This window comes from Sinocyclocheilus anshuiensis, unplaced genomic scaffold (assembly GCF_001515605.1).
Source record: "Sinocyclocheilus anshuiensis isolate Anshui unplaced genomic scaffold, SAMN03320099.WGS_v1.1 scaffold413, whole genome shotgun sequence".
NCBI lineage: Eukaryota > Metazoa > Chordata > Actinopteri > Cypriniformes > Cyprinidae > Sinocyclocheilus > Sinocyclocheilus anshuiensis.
This window is the reverse complement of record NW_015536481.1, coordinates 243,849-260,027: the sequence shown is the minus strand read 5'-3', so window position 1 is coordinate 260,027 and position 16,179 is coordinate 243,849. Positions and strand designations below refer to the sequence as shown.

Here is a 16,179-nt window from a genome sequence, read left to right as displayed (position 1 = left end):
GTTGTATGAACCACTTTGATGATGTCTTTGTGTTCTTTTTGCACCTTGAAATCTCCAGTCCTCATTCATTGTGCATGGAAAACAGCAACCTTACTCTTCAAACTGTCTTTTTTTTTTGCATACCACAGAAGAAAGTCACTAATGCATAAGTAAATGATGAATTTACATGATACATGACTGGAAAATATTGGGAAACCCCTTTCTTCTTCTCATCACCATAAGCTTTGCCTTTTGCCCTGCAGTTATTTTACTGAATACCTCATTCATCATGTAGGAAGGGTAGTTTAGTCGCGGCGTCAGTCTTCACATGGTACCGGGTACAATCAGACCCGCACGGTTGTACCACGTAAATACATTTAGACAGACCTTGTGCCTCACATAACATTACGTCAGCGTATGAGAGGATTCAGCTCCTCCTTAAGCAGCACATTGGAGCACAAATCAAAAACAAGCGTTTAATTTTCCTTTTATACAAAATGTTTAATAAATATAACATTCCAAAAATATCGCCAGGAACAAACTAAAAAACTAATTTACAATAAGGTCAAATATGAACATTGAATATTGCCATGATCTCAGAATGTCAGAATTTACAAATGTGATAAGCATGTCGGTTTGGTGTTTTAGAGAGCCTTGATATAAAAGAGAAACTAAAAGAACACTACATGTGCACAGCAATAGAAATGGACTCCTGAAAGCAAGGCAGTCATCTACAGTGTTTCCGTTGGCCCCCTACTGTTCAAGTATTCACAGCCTAGCTTATGACATACTGCAAACCGAAGCTGAAGAGAAATTATTTGTGTGAATCAGGTTTACCAACAATCAACTAAAAGACTCGTGTTCCCTTGTATTTTAGGTTTTTTAATTATTTATTTTTTTCTTTTTCATCCGTGGCAAGCAATGTGTCTGCCACCAGGTATCAAAACAAAAAGCAGCCATGATGTTGACATTACCTGCATTGAGCAGGTAAGAGTTGCCAAAATACATGCATTAGAAGTTTCAAATATTGAAATATCTGACAATGTATAAAAAGAAAGAAAAAAAAAAATCTTAGGCACACAAATGCCCATCTTGTTTTTTTTTTTTAAATAGACTGCTTTTTCTCTTTGAAATTTTGGTATGTGAAACATGAAACAAATGTCGTCTGAACAAAGCTATCAAAACCTTCAAAACTAGACAGGACATATAAATAAAAATGAATGATATTTTAAGGCTCTTGATTATTAAGTTAATAAATCAAATATACACAGTGATTAATTAAAAAAAATATACATATCTACACTAAATTGACACAATTCTTCATATTGGCAGCAGAAAGCTGATCGACCTATCCCGCCCCAAGAAAAGAAAAATAATAAATATATATTTTTTCTTTTTTCATACTCATTTCCGACAATTGCTGTGGTGCGTAGCTGTGAAGGTAGTTTCAATTCAGAACTAGAAGTAAAACCAACAAGAGAGAGTTTCCACACAGCTGCTGGATAAGGAAGAAACAACTACTTTAGCTGTGAGAGCATTGTCATTATGAACGAAAATAACACTTAAAACTATTTGCAAACACTATGCAAAATTTTCAGAGATACTCAAACGTATCCACAAAAATAAAGACATTTGAAATGTGTTTTTTTTTTCTTTTTTGAAGGAAAACACTGGATGCGAAACGCAGCATTTGGGTTTTCCAGCCGTCCACAGCAACTATTACAATTGCCAGTGTGAAGCCAGCTTGTCAAAACTTAAATTAACACAGGATTCTAGGCAAATAACAGCCTTGGAGTCCAGAACACGACGCAACAGTTTTAAGAAGCCCCCCCCCCCCCCCCCCCCCGAGACCCTGCCAAATGACCGGTAAGTGCAACAGGGGTTCGGTCGCACGGCAACGCAGCTGCCTGCTATATGATATACTCCATCCTGTTTAAGCTTTGTGCCGTCTCCAAGTCTCTGTTGTCCTGTTTGTTAGTCCAGTTTGGGTTTTTGTTGGGCGCACACTCCTCCCGCTCCACCAGCGTGTAGGCCGGCTGTTTGGTGAAGCGCGCTTTCTGCAGGTGTTTGTCCATCTCCTCTTCCTCCACCTCAGAGATATGCGTCCTAATTTTGGCAATGATGGTGTTCTTCCCCTCGTAGTCTTTTATGGCCACGCCGTGGGTCGCATGTTTCTCGATGGGGTTTTTGATTTGGTTGAGCTGCTCACGCACGTTATTGGTGGTATTGTCCTCTGTAGCTGAGGTAGTTGTGTTGCTGTGGGTGTTCTGTTTCCGCCGGTGGTGAATACACCACAGGAAGGCCGAGGCCAGGGCGAGGATCCAGAGCACGATGAAGATGGAGCTGAGCAGAGGAACCAAGTAGTCTGGGGACAGAAGAACCAGTGAGACAGTTAGGCCCAATCCCAATTCTACCCCTTAGCCCTTCCCCTTTCCCCTACCCCAACCGTTTCGCGCGTTCACGTGAAGGGGTAGGGGTGTCTCGATTCTCTTGTGGTTGGAGGGGTAGGGGTAAGGGGAAGGGCTAGATAGCCCTTCAAATGAAGATTTTTCGGGACCACACTTCAAACGAAGGGGTATGAATTATCTCAGCGTAAACCGGCTTCAGCGGCAACATGGCTGCCCGAGCGAACAAAAAGACACATAAATGTAAGCATTTTTGGCATTAATAAAGATTTTAACGAAAAGTAATCATTTGTTTTATATTACATTCAGTCGCGAGTTCATATTTACGGTCATGTTACTCCATGAAATGTTTGCAAAAAATCGCTAAAGTTTGCTAACATCATATCATTACAGACTGCACGATAGTGCCACAACATATTTTCATGTCTGATCAGGGCGATAACCACCATAGACATTGAGCAGGGCTGGTACCCCCAATAATTATAAATCGCTAAACCCTTTTCTCAAATATTGCCAATTCGCAAGAGAGAGAGAGACAGGAGAACGGTAATTAAAGGCTCTAATGCACACACCAGTATAGGTGTGCGTATTGTAGTTGCTAGACGACGTATGATGACGTGTGACAGTATAGTAGTGGTGTCCCAATTCTTAGGGGAATATTTTCACCCCTACCCCTCGACACTCCGTTTCAAGGGACAAGGGGAAGGGGTAGGCGGAGGGCTAGGGGAAGGGGTATAAAATAGAATTGGGATTGGGCCTAAGTCAGTATTCAGGACAATGAGAAATCTTTTAAAAATAGTTTAAATCATGCTCTTATTAGAAATGTGCTCTTGGTATTCATGTTTGTTTCATATTTGTAACATTTTCAAGAAAAGTTTTGATTTTATTGACTGATCTAATGGCAAAAAAAGAAATCAACATTTGGGTATGGGAAAACCTTGGAGTTTGAAAACAGAAGTGGTGTAGGAAAAAATAATCCACACATGAGTTTAACAGCAACATTTTCCTATTTTGGACAAGACATACACTGGTTGACCCCTGGCCCAATCTACAGAGGCTGGCGCACACGGTTTAAAGGTTTCTTAAGTTAAGAAGAGACTAAGCAGCTTCGCAGAAACATAGGATGCCATTTTTGATGAACAGCATGCATAAAGAGGGCCCTGATGTCTAATTGAAATTCCATCCAACTGGCAGAGTTGATGTAACATTCCATGGCTTCAATGACTTAAAGCTTCTTTTGACAGTAAAACATTGCTCAGGCAAGACAGACCAAGGACATACATTTTAATACGACTGTGGAAACCTTAATACTTAGATTTTCGACTACTTTTTAGCAAAGATGGACCCAATGTCCAGTGTGACGGAGAGCTGCTTACCAATTTTGGGGCTTGGTGTCTGGTGAACTCGTACGCCGGTGATGGCTTTGATGATGGTGCTGTTACCATTGTGCTTGCTCACCAAGTCAAATATTTGAACAGTAATGTCTTTAATAGGACTCCTCTCTGACCTGGGCTCTTCTGTGGACTGCACAGGAAACGTAGACTCATAAATATCACAAAAGATGTACTTTTATTTCTTGAGATATTTTGAAGAATGTTTCAACTGTTTTTGTCCATAAAATGTAAGTCATTTTGGTACACAAAAAACTCTGGACTCCATTTACTTTGTGTATGAAGAAAACAATGAACTTAAAAAAAAAAACATTATCTTATCTTTTGTGTTCCATAGAAGAAAGAAAGTCATACAGGTTTGGAACGACACAAACGTGAGTAAATGACATTCATCTTTGAGTAAACTATTGCTTTAAATAAGTGGTGTCCACTTAATTAGAAACACCTGAACCAGCTGATCAAGGTCTTTTAGAGTGCTAGAAACTTCCTGTCAGGTGTGTTGTAACAGGTTGGAGCTAAAGGTGGCCCTCCAGAAACATCTTTAAATGTTAGACCCGTTTAAACTGGTTGAAAAGCTGTACTTACAATACTGACGTGAATCTCGTTGCTGGCTGATGAAGATAGCTCACAGGTGATGGACACAGCATACTCTGCTGTGAGGTTCTTAAGCAGGTACCAGTGCCTCAGCTCATTACAAACATGTTCCACACTCAAGCCCTGTCACAACAGAAAGACTTCTTATGAGATTGTTCATATTTAAGCACTTTCCAACAAAATAATTAGCACAATATGCATTTAAATCCCCAAAACTTCTCGGTTTTTAGGTTTGCCTCCAATAGCAGTGCGGGTAGGGTGAAAAGACCAAAATGAAAGATTTAGTCGGTTGGGAGAAAGTTGAGACAAAGATGGCAAGGTCCCTCTCCCTTGTAAAATATTAATCCTATACACTCCTCCCTAGTTTCTGTAGCCCTTTAGTAGAAGAACCACTTGTTTTTTATGCTTGTCACTGTCCTTTGTTGCACTCGCTCGTCTCTCATTCAGCAATTCGGGCTGGCTGGTGGGTAGCCGCCAGCGGTGTTTCTCAAACTCTGCTCTCATTCAATAACTGCCTAAGTATTAAACCGTTACGGGATATTAGCTCGGGAATGTATTGGTTCGGAAAGGGATTCTGAGCCAGAGCTTATTGTACAAGATGTATTTCTTGCGCTTTTATTCATCTGAAGAAAAAGCGTTTGGATATGACAACAAAGCTTGCGAGAATCCAACCAGCATGGAAAACTTCACCCATGAGGAACGTTGTCTCCTAGATGAAGAGAACCTGATCTTTCATGCCCCACTGCGCTCACCGAATTAAAAAAGGGTGGAGGAGACGTTTGGAGAAGGGGAAAACAGCTCAAAAGCTCATAATTCAATCGTTCTCCTCTGAAAGGATGACTCACTTGAGGCATGTTCTCCTTGTTAAAGGTGAACGTGATGTTGGCACAGCTGTCGTCCTGGTAAGAGAAGCTGGCGTGGCATTTGGAGGGTGAAGGGGGCGCAGGGGGCCAACATTCTCCGAGACTAGGACAGGGTTTGACAAAGCAGTGCTCTTCCTTGATGGGAACACAGGATTGGCCAGCAGGACACCCATTTCTGGCCTTTCCTGCCTGACATGATTTTGGTCCACACCACATCTAAAGAAAAAAGAGACACAAAAATAAGCATTTTTGATCGCATAATTAAGAGAAGTATTACTAAATGCCTCAAGAATACGATGCAGCGGCAGCTAAGTTACCATGGTGCAATGAATCTTTCCATTTTGACACTGGCAAACGTTGCAGTCTTCCTCCCATTTGGCACCATCAGCAGCTACTTGTCCGTTAGCAATACAGGGTCTCCCAATGACTGTGAACGACATCAACAGAAGAACATGACATGGCAAGAAAGGGGTTGGTACGGCTTGATCTTCTTGAGTGAAAACTGAAGCATTACATTTCCATTTACCCGCAGTGTGTATATTTTCCATTTGTTTTTTAACATGATTTCTTTTAAGATTGTCATATTCATTGCAGCCCACGTACATCAAATTGATGTGAACTGTCAAACTGATGAGACTTTTTTTTTTTGACAACTTTGGCACTGTTGGCAAGGTTAAGTCATTACTATGTAGGAAAGAAAAGATTTTGGAGGTGTTAATGCAGGTCGTGATGTTCTTTTCAACAAGAAATGATGGTCTCCCGAGGGGACAGGTGAGGTCGGTTTGGTTATTTGGTGTGTAGCCTTTTTGCACAAGCTTATATGACTCTCACCTTCTTGACACTCTAGTCCTGTTCTTCCAGGTGGACATTGGCAGCGATAACCATTGATTTCATCTACGCAGGTAGAGCCAATTGCGCATGGAGAAGACTGACACTCGTTTATATCTGAAGGAATGAAGAGAATCTTTTAGGAATGCTCTGAACTTTTAAATTCCTAAAATATTCCAATTGCATGAAGAGCAACAGGTACGGTCTTGTTTCTCAGTAAAAACATTGAAATATTGTTAAAAAAAAATGGATTTGCCTAAAAAGCAAGACTGCTTAAGATATTAAAGGCTTGTTTTCCAAGAATATCTTCGAGTTAAGGTTTGTTTTTGCTTAAAACAAGACAAAATTGCCATGTGGTCTTGATCATTGAGTTAAATATTCATAGTTTTAAGGATTTTAAGCAATCATGTCTTTATTCTGTGTCATGCAAAACTCCCAAAGAGATCACTTTGAGACGAGTTCATAAAGTATGAGCGAACACCCTATCCTGATGGACTATATCATCTTGGGCTCAGCTGACATTAACGTCACAAGCTTATTTGCAGGTTTGGATGCAGTAAAGCCTGAGGAATGTCTCGTGCAGCCAGATGAAAGCTTTTAAAAGAGCAAACCGAGCTCTGTAATCAGTGCTGGATAACTAGGCTGATTGGCTTTCGGTCACTGCGAGTCAGTTTCTCTCAAGGGGCTGTGAACATCAACGCTGCAGAATGCGAGGACGCTGCTTGCTTTGCTGTTGGCACTCTGCCCAGAGGGCTGGCTAATTGGGTGGCTAGACTGTGCATTTTGCTCCAGCTCTGTTTGTTTTTGTTTGTTTGTTTTGCACATTAACAGGGCTGACAGCCAAGAGTATCAGGCGTCATCTAACACTCACTTATGCGGCAGTCTGGCCCTGCGAATCCCAGAGCGCACTCACAACGGTACCAGTTTTCACCATCCACACACGTCCCGCTGTTGTAGCTATGGAGAGAGAAAGACAGAAGCTCAGACACAGTTCGGTTCAGGCATCTTTGCAGCATTACAAACAGGGTCCAGAAACGGCATTAGTCAAGCACCAAAGGAGACTCAAAACGTTCATATTGACATACTGTATGAGAGCTGTTGGCTAAGTTTGACTTGGCCAACTAAAGTGGAAAGAGTAATAATAAAAAAATGCTTCAAATATGTATGTTTCATATGTGGTTTATTCTGTGATGGGAATGACTCTACAACTGTGGGGCAGTCATTATATATATATATATATATATATATATATATATATATACACACACACACAAAAAAATTGTATAAAATAAAATGAATAAAAGTAAAATTAAAAAATAAGCATAAAACCAAATATATATATAAAAAATAAATGAATACAATAACAAAGTAAAATAAAAAAATGAATACAAACATATTTAAAACAAAATATAATGGAATAAAATAAAATTAAAAAACTTAAAAATACAAAATAATATAAAGTGACAAATGAATAAAGTAACATGAATAAACAATATTACATAAAATGAATAAACATTACATAAAATAAAATAATATAACATTTATAAAAAGCAATCTAAAGTAAAATAAAAAAAAAAAAAAACTTTAATGTATATATACAGTAAATAAAAGAAAAACAAATGAAAAAAACAATATAAAGCAAAATTAAAATAAAAAATATATAAAATAAAATTGGTTAAAAAACGTAACTCACCAGTGAATGGTAACTTTATAAGGATATTTCCTACAAAATTATTGTATATCAAAATATCTCCAACTGTAATGTCAAACCCTCACTGATAAAAGTGACAAAAGGATTCAAATCAAAGACATACAAACTGTGTACTAATAAAAAACATCTGTCACTGCTTGCATGTCACAACAACTTTTACAACCATGTAAAAATAGGTAAATCCAATTATTATAAGTACATTTTATCAGTTCACTGTTATCAGCGGACCTTAATTCCTAATGACAAAATCCTTATCAAATTAACTCGTACTAATCTCTTTTGCTGGGATGTTATTGTGAACTCAAGAATCTTGCTTAGACAACTTCTCGAGCAGATGAACCCGATTTCAAAAGCACAATAGGCAGCGAGCTTAACGCACCCTTGGAATGACAGAAGCTATGGGAGTGCCTGTTTCCCAGCACTGTGAGAGAGTGTGAGAAAGTGCGGCACAGCTGTACGGGCCTGTTTAGAGCGGCAGGCTGTGTGTGTAAATGTTTTGCCAGGACTTACCATGGGTGTGGGTTGCAGTCGTTGGTATCTGAAAGAGAGAGAGAGAGAGAAGAGGGTTTGTTTCACTTCACACCCATGTGAGCACATAAGAATGAACGCAACAGTCAACATGTCAGAGCTTGTGTCGGTGTGCGTCTGCGTGCTCGCGTGGGTGTCCAGTTTGGCAGAGTCGCTGATTGCTCAGTAACTAACTGACATGCTGTCTCCAGCTTTTCTTCTCTTTTAATTTTTAGGACTCCAGGTTTCTCCGTTCTCACAGAGCGAGAGGTGCACAACAATACATGAGAAAGGCACATTGAGGGGAAAAAAAAAGAAAGAGCAGAGGAGAAGCGGTGGGCTTGAGGAGGGGGGACATCTGTCTCCACTTTCCCTCATTTACATTTTTTCCTTCATAGCTGGCAGCAGCCGACAATGTCCAGCCAGGGTGAGGTGGGTTTAGAGAAAGAATGGAAAAGAACGAGCAAGACAAAGCCAGGAAAATGGATCCCTGCTTTATTTTCAGACTAAATGAGGTTTGAAAATTTGTTATTTTAGGAGTAAAACTATTCCCTCTTCCGCTTTAAATCTACCTAGGAAGTTTGGACTGCAGTTATCAACCGCAGGAAGCGGTACTCACTCTCGGTGCAGGTGGATCCTTCCCAGCCTTCCTTGCAGACGCAGGTGAATGAGTCGCCGTTGACCACACAGGTGCCTCCGTTCTCACATGGTTTGGGCAGACAGCTGCTGTTCTTGGCTGCAGAGGAGCCACAAAAGAGGTCAGAATGCTTTGAATTGAACAGATCAACACGAGTGCAACCACAACAAGACTGCCACACTTAAAACAGACCCGCTACATCTTGAAGTATTACCAAGTACAACATTTCCCAAGACTCGTATTACCAAGTACAACTAAACTTCCCATCAAAGAATTGGAGCCGACCGTACGCCAGATATTATATTTTCTGCATCAAAGAAATCTACAAAAAACGCTCGTCCCAAAATCTGATGGGGTTATTTTACAGATCGTGCAGTTTGAAGCAAATTACTGCCAATACATTGACAGAAAGAGAGTGAGATTTCAGTCTGTGAGCTAAAATGATTGAATGTGAACAATGTTTTCCTCCTATTTTGCAGAGCAACTTTGTTATTTCACAATTTACACAACCGTTACTACTATTTCATTCAATGATTGGTTGGAAATGCAGTGTTATAGTAATAAATTTAAATTTCTTCTTAATGCAGATAATATTTTTTGGCTTTAGTACAATGACAACATAAATGCCAATTGTTTAATTTTTAAACAGCATGTTATCTTTATCTGATGGGGTTATTTTACAGATCGTGCAGTTTGAAGCAAATTACTGCCAATACATTGACAGAAAGAGAGTGAGATTTCAGTCTGTGAGCTAAAATGATCTTTGTGATCAAACGGCATTATAAATGGCATTATAAAGTTTTAACATTTAGTAATCATAATATTCTAGAAGAATTATTTCTGAATCACTCACAAAGATACTTGCAGCAAATATGTGCCAAATTATTTGCTGCACTGCTTGCTCCAAACATTGTCACAAAGTGCATTTTCATGTAAAAGTATGACTTTACAGCAAGAAGTGTGCTACAGGGATTTGTGGGAATGCAGTGTTTTTGTAAGGGTTTGATGCACATGAACTGTATCACATTCAAAGATAGAGAAAGTGAATGGGCGAATGTCACCCAAACTGACCTATGTTACACGTGGCTCCTTCCCAGCCAGGTGAGCACCTGCATTTGAAGATGTCCCCTTCATCATGGCATGTACCACCATTGTTGCATGTAGCTTCGTCACATTGGCTATCACCTGAAATTACAGTTGATCCAATAGTATTTTATAACTCCGTGTGTACACGCTCGCACACAAACAAAAACTCAGCAAACTGGGTGGGTCATAAAAATAGTCTTTCGTACGGGAGTGGCATGTTTTTCCCTTCCAGCCATTTCTGCATTCGCAGTAGAAATCGTTCACCAGGTCTTGACATGCTCCCTTGTTCAGGCAGGGGTTCGAGCTGCAGTCATCTATGTCTGAAAAAAAGGGGGAGAAAAGAACAAGAAAATAAGCTCAAGAAGCACAAACATTCAGCATAAGCATAGAAAAATCTATTCAAGTGAACATACTGATTTCGCAGTGAACTCCTTCCCAGCCGTCAGCACAAATGCACTGATAAACGTTCACCTTATCGATGCAAGTACCGCCATTGCGACATGGGTTACTCTCACAGTCGTTTATATCTGAAAAAAGACCACAGACATCACAGAATTTAGGATCATCTACATAGACGATAGGGATGCGCAATATATTGGTTGATTATCAGCTGATATTAATGATTTTCATTTACTGGTATTGGTCGTTGTGGCTGAAATTAATACTGATTGGCTGATATTGGAATTTTAATTGTGCAAGTTCATTTTCTCTATTTTTACAGAGATAACCTTTGATGTCATCTAAAGTGCACTTAAAGTTAATCTGATAACTAATAACACTAATAACTTAACACTGTTAAATGTAACCTTTAGCAAATCTCATTGAATATCCATTTATCAGACTGTACATTATAATGTTATGATGGGTAAATTCACTTGGAGCATTTAAAACAACTGATTTAGTTGATTTAACTGTTTTAAATCAAATTAATTTAGACAAAATAGTCTGGAATTTTAAAACTAGGCGTTTATCGGTTATCGGACATAAAATGAAAATAACTGTAATGTCGGTGCATCCCTCTAATTCGATAATAATGTTTAGTCTTACTCTCATGGCAGTAGGTGCCTCTGAATCCGTCCTGACACTCGCATGTAAACTGGCCTCCGGCCTGACTCCTGCAGCGTCCGTGAGGACCACAGACGTTTGAGGAGATAAATCGCACCCCTTCCGGCGTACTGTTGGACGCCACGGCAACAGTGCAGCTGTCAATCACTGTAAAGGTTTCAGAGAAAGAACGAAATCCAGCTGTTAAATCTCTGGGCTCATTGTGACATAAAAGCTACACTATTCCCATTCATCCACTTTACAGAAATCCAATTTGAGATATTTTTGGGTTCACTTTCCAAAACATTTTTTTTTTTTACATCTACTTTTCAAGAAAGAGTGTGTGAGGAGGCCATTTAATGCACATAAGCCCTGATTCTGCTCAAAGAGTTGAAAGAAACTTGATGGGCTTATCTAGCTGTGGGGTTTGCCCCTCCTCAAACACACACACTTTAAAACAGCCAAGGCAGAGAATCCCACCAAGTCATTACCACGAAGAACACACACAGAGCTGTTAAGAAACTGGCAAATGTTCAGGAGGAATGTGGGAATGGAGAAAGTGTTTAGGAGACTGTGTGTATGTGAGCTGTGTGTCCAGAGAGGTTACTGTCAAATAGCTCACCATGGGCAGAAAAAGCCTCATGTAACAAAATAGGAGTTCTTTTTTTTTTCTCTCATTTTTCCCCCTGAAGGTGGTGGGAGAGTCCACGGGCCTGTAATCTAGTTTTGCTCAGCAGCTGAACAATGGCATGCAACCGGCAGATCAGCTTACTTTGGGTTTTATGGGCGGTTTACAAAGAAATGCCGAGACAGGATCTGGCACAGAGACTGAAATTTCTCACCTTGGCATGACGTGGTTCGACAATGGTCCTTCAGGTGAGAGCAGTTTTTACCCTCGTAGTCATCGGGACATTTGCAGAAGTAGTCTGATGCCAGGTTGAAACACTGCACGCCGTTCTGACATGGGTTGGGCTGGCAGTAATCGATATCCAGCTACACCAGAGAAAGATTTACAAGAGGAGAAAAGAGCGCTCAATGATGAGGGGAAAATGATATCCAGGCATTTTTGGATTCATAGAAAACACAGAGCAACCCTCAACAGCCTCGACATAGCGTCTGCCAGGAAAAAGCGCACCAAAACGCTCAGGAGAATAAAAACAAACCGAAGAATATTTTAAAGGGCTAGCCAAACCCTACCTGTCTCAAACCTAGCCTGTCTTTCTTTGTCTATCTCTTTCTTTAGGGTACAACTAGAGCTGGGTGGATGAAGGTATACACTACTGTTTAAGAGTTTGGGGCAGTAAGATTTTTTTTTTTTTTTTACGAAATTAATACTTTCATTTAGCTAAGATACATTAAATTGATCAAAAGTGACAGTAAAGACAATTACGATGTTATAAAACATTTCTATTTGAAATAAATGCTGTTCTTTTGAACTGTCTATTCATCAAAGAATCCTGAGAAAAAAATTACGGTATCCACAAAAACATTAAGCAGCACAACTGTTTTCAACATTAATAATAAGAATAAATATTTCTTGAAAGCAAATTAGCATATCAGAATGATTTCTGAAGGATCATGTGACAGAAGACTGGAGTAATGGCTGCTGAAAATTCACAGAAATAAATGATATTTTAAAATATATTAAAATAGAAAACAGTTATTTTCAATTCTAATAATATTTCACAATATTACTGTTTTTAATGTATTTTTGATCAAAGAGCATAAGAGACTTCTTTCAAAAACATAAAAAAGCTTACCAACCCCTAACTTTTGAATGTCAGTGTATATCAATAGAAATGTCAAAATTCTGCTATATCATTTAAACATATATCAATAGAGAAATTTTAAAAGTTCTCTTTATATGAGCAATTTTGTTTTGATGCTTTACCATTACATAATGTGAGGTTGACTCAGTACTGATAACAGATTTATTAATCTGTTATGAATCATTTTTAATAAATCTTTTGCTTTGGAGGGGTCAAAAATAAATATACAGTATATACAGTTACTGTGATTCAAGTATTTTATTAAAAAAAAAAAAAGATACCAAAAAGCAGGAGTTTCTCTCACCTGACACAGCTGTCCCGAGAAGCCGGCAGGACACAGACACTGAAATCCATTGACTTCATCCTGACACTGACCACCGTTCAGGCAGGGACCGCTAGCACACTCGTCCACGTCCTTCTCACATCGTTCACCCGAATAGCCAGGAGGGCAAAGACAGCGGTAACCATTCACCAAATCCTGTCAAAGATGTGTGCGAGAACTTAATTTTTTTTAAGCTACAATAAAATAATCTCTGTGCCGTAACCATACACATACTTTCCTGGCACTAACCCCCAAAAAATACATTTTCAGTTTAGAAGGCTTACATTTTTTTTGTACAGCACTTCTGAGAATGAATGGTATCAAGATGTCAGCCTCAGACGGCACACCCATAAACTGTTCATGTTTATGTTCTGGATGTTTACAGTTTCTAGTCTTCTACAATAAGCCCTTCTGAAGATGAACTAGTCGCTGGATTTGTCAGAGTTTGAGAGGTTTGTGGCATTAAGCCACAAAGAAAGGGACTCAGGAGTTTTGTTTGAAGCAGTCAGCAATTAAAGGGGATATCCTCGAGCACACCTGTACATTCCACTTTGTTCTCAGTTATATCCGATTTCAGATAAACCCATCACTAAACATCTCATCCAAAATAACTAGCTGTACTTGGCCACTTTACATGCCAGCCCCTTCATGCTTAAAAGAAAAAACAGAATATTACACTACTCGTTCACAAGTTTGGGGTCAGTAAGATTTGTAATGTTTTTGAAAGTCTCTTATCCTCACCAAGGCTGTTCTTATTTGCTCAAAAATAGAGTAACAACATAAATATTGTGAAATTGTATTGCTATTCCTAATAATTGTTTTCTAATTTAATATATTATAAAATGTAATTTATTCTTGTGATGGCGAAGCTGAATTTTCAGCAGCCAATACTCTAGTCTTCAGCGTCACATGATCCTTCAGAAATCATTCTGATATGCTGATTTTGTGCTAAAGAAACATTTATTATTATTATGAATGTTGAAAGCAGTTGTGCTGCTTAATATTTTTGTGGAAATCTTATGATGAATCGAAAGTTCAAAAGTACTGTATTTATTTGAAATAGAAATCTTTTGTAACATTATAAAAGTTAACTGTCACCTTTGATGAATTAAATGCATCCTTGCTGAATAAAAGTATTGATTTCTTACTCACCCCAAACTTCTGAACAGTAGTGTGCATTGATAGTAAAAGATCAGAAGATCTCCTACCTTGCAAGTTCCTCCATTCAGACATTGACCCTGGCAGTCATTTATGTCTGAAATTGAGAGAAATATGTCTGAATTTTTAAGTCAAACACAGCAGACAGAAGTCTAAACAAGCACATGCCGAGATTAAAAGAAAAATACAGATTGTCATACTCACTTGTATCACAATTCTGACCCGTCCAGCCAGTGAGACACTCGCAGAAATATCCTCCAATCAGATTGTGGCATGACTTGGCATTCACACATGGCTTGTCCTCACATTCATTGGCATCTTTGCAAAAAAAATTTGTGATTACCTCCCAGTTAAAAACATGATGAATGATGAAAGTCAGACTTCATATTGCTTCACTAATCTCTCACCAATCAGACACATTTTGCCGGTCCAGTGAGGAGGGCAGGTACATTTGAAGCCATTAACCAAATCCTGACAGGTACCTCCGTGTTTGCATGGGTTGGGTGTACAATCGTCCACATCTATGAGATCAGAGCAGGTTAGACAAATCAAGAGTTAATTAATATCTTTTTCTGAGCGTGTTTGTGTGCCTTCTTACTGATTTTGCACGATGGGCCGCTCCAGCCGGCTGCACAGTGACACTCGTAACCCTGACTGGTCTCCTTGCACGTCCCTCCATTCGCACAAGGGTTGGACAGACAGGCGTGTTCAGCTGTGAAGGCAAGCACATTTTATCACTTGTTTGCAATTTGTATTGATTATTCACCTGAAAATCTGTCATTATTTACTCACCCTCATGCTCTTTCAAACTCTCTTGTGAAGCCATATGATCAAACAAAAATTAGTTTCATAGAAGAAAGTACGTTTGAAACTACATGCGGATGAGTATAATAAAGACAATTTTCATTTTTGGGTGAACTATAGGTCTGATATGCTCTCAAGTCTGCATCTACAGTGACCAGAGTATGCTGATCTAACCTTTGCACTGCAGTCACATGGCTGACCCCATTAACTTAACAGTTAGCTAAGCTTTTATCTTCCTGCTTAAGACGGAACAATTCCTCCAATGGTTTGGATAGAGGAAGATTTCACTGCCTCAGGAGGTTGTCACTCACCACCCTGAGGGCTTGAATCTGGATCATATGAATCCGAGAGGAGGATGGGGAGGAAAAAAGCCATGATGGTCCATCTGGCAGATTTAATCACTATACCCATCCAACCACTGACTGTCAAAACAGACGAGATCCACTGGCAGGACATATCATAACAGAGGATTAGCAGACCTGGGCGCCCTTCCTGACACTGTAGACAGTTAAGGCCTGAGGTCTGACATCACCTGATCCCCCATAGGCTCTCTACGCCCTTTTCCATCTAGTTAAACCAGAATGCAATGACACTGCTGCAAAATTTGACTTGGTGTCAATAACAAAATGGCATTGTGTATAAAATGGACTTGTGCCAACAGAAACACAGAAAGCAGCGCATAATGACTGTAAAGATTTATAAAATGAGACAATCAAATTCAGGCTGAATGACTGCATCTAAACTGCTCTGTGTATCAAGTTTCAAGCAGCTACAGTATCATTATGTTTCAGAGTCATAAACAGGGAAAGATGGTGAACCGTTTGGGCAGTACTGCTACAATAAACCATACACACACAATATGCAAAAAATGTACCTCTAAGGGACAAATTTTTGTCTTATCTGCCCCTAAAATGTTCATAGTAGTATCTTAAGGGTACATATACTACTCTAAGGTAGTAATTTGCACCTTTTAGGGCTAGATAAAGTACAAACGCATCCTTTTAAAGGCACTACCCCAAAAAGGTACCATTTTTGCAAATTTATGTTTAACAGTGCATGGAGTGATTCTTTATAATGCTGT

At 39.2% G+C, this 16,179-nt stretch overlaps 1 protein-coding gene across 2 annotated transcripts in view; it reads right to left on the bottom strand.

Moving 5' to 3' along the window:
- Positions 1-459: 459 nt before the first annotated feature.
- The window catches only part of LOC107679200 (jagged canonical Notch ligand 1), a 30,416-nt gene continuing 14,696 nt past the window's right edge, over positions 460-16,179 (bottom strand). Inside the window, exons 8-26 of one of the 2 annotated variants that reach the window (XM_016474747.1) lie at positions 14,893-15,006; positions 14,702-14,815; positions 14,499-14,612; positions 14,345-14,391; positions 13,119-13,292; positions 11,888-12,038; positions 11,049-11,213; positions 10,415-10,528; positions 10,208-10,321; positions 9,987-10,100; positions 8,898-9,014; positions 8,282-8,309; positions 6,932-7,017; positions 6,064-6,177; positions 5,550-5,659; positions 5,215-5,448; positions 4,361-4,492; positions 3,761-3,908; positions 460-2,344 (exon numbers count right to left, since the gene is read on the bottom strand). In XM_016474747.1, the coding sequence (XP_016330233.1) occupies positions 1,890-2,344; positions 3,761-3,908; positions 4,361-4,492; positions 5,215-5,448; positions 5,550-5,659; positions 6,064-6,177; positions 6,932-7,017; positions 8,282-8,309; positions 8,898-9,014; positions 9,987-10,100; positions 10,208-10,321; positions 10,415-10,528; positions 11,049-11,213; positions 11,888-12,038; positions 13,119-13,292; positions 14,345-14,391; positions 14,499-14,612; positions 14,702-14,815; positions 14,893-15,006 (2,645 nt within the window). In that variant the 3' untranslated portion in view covers positions 460-1,889. The remainder of the gene's footprint in view (positions 2,345-3,760; positions 3,909-4,360; positions 4,493-5,214; positions 5,449-5,549; positions 5,660-6,063; positions 6,178-6,931; positions 7,018-8,281; positions 8,310-8,897; positions 9,015-9,986; positions 10,101-10,207; positions 10,322-10,414; positions 10,529-11,048; positions 11,214-11,887; positions 12,039-13,118; positions 13,293-14,344; positions 14,392-14,498; positions 14,613-14,701; positions 14,816-14,892; positions 15,007-16,179) is intronic. The other variant, XM_016474819.1, reaches the window with a different exon arrangement.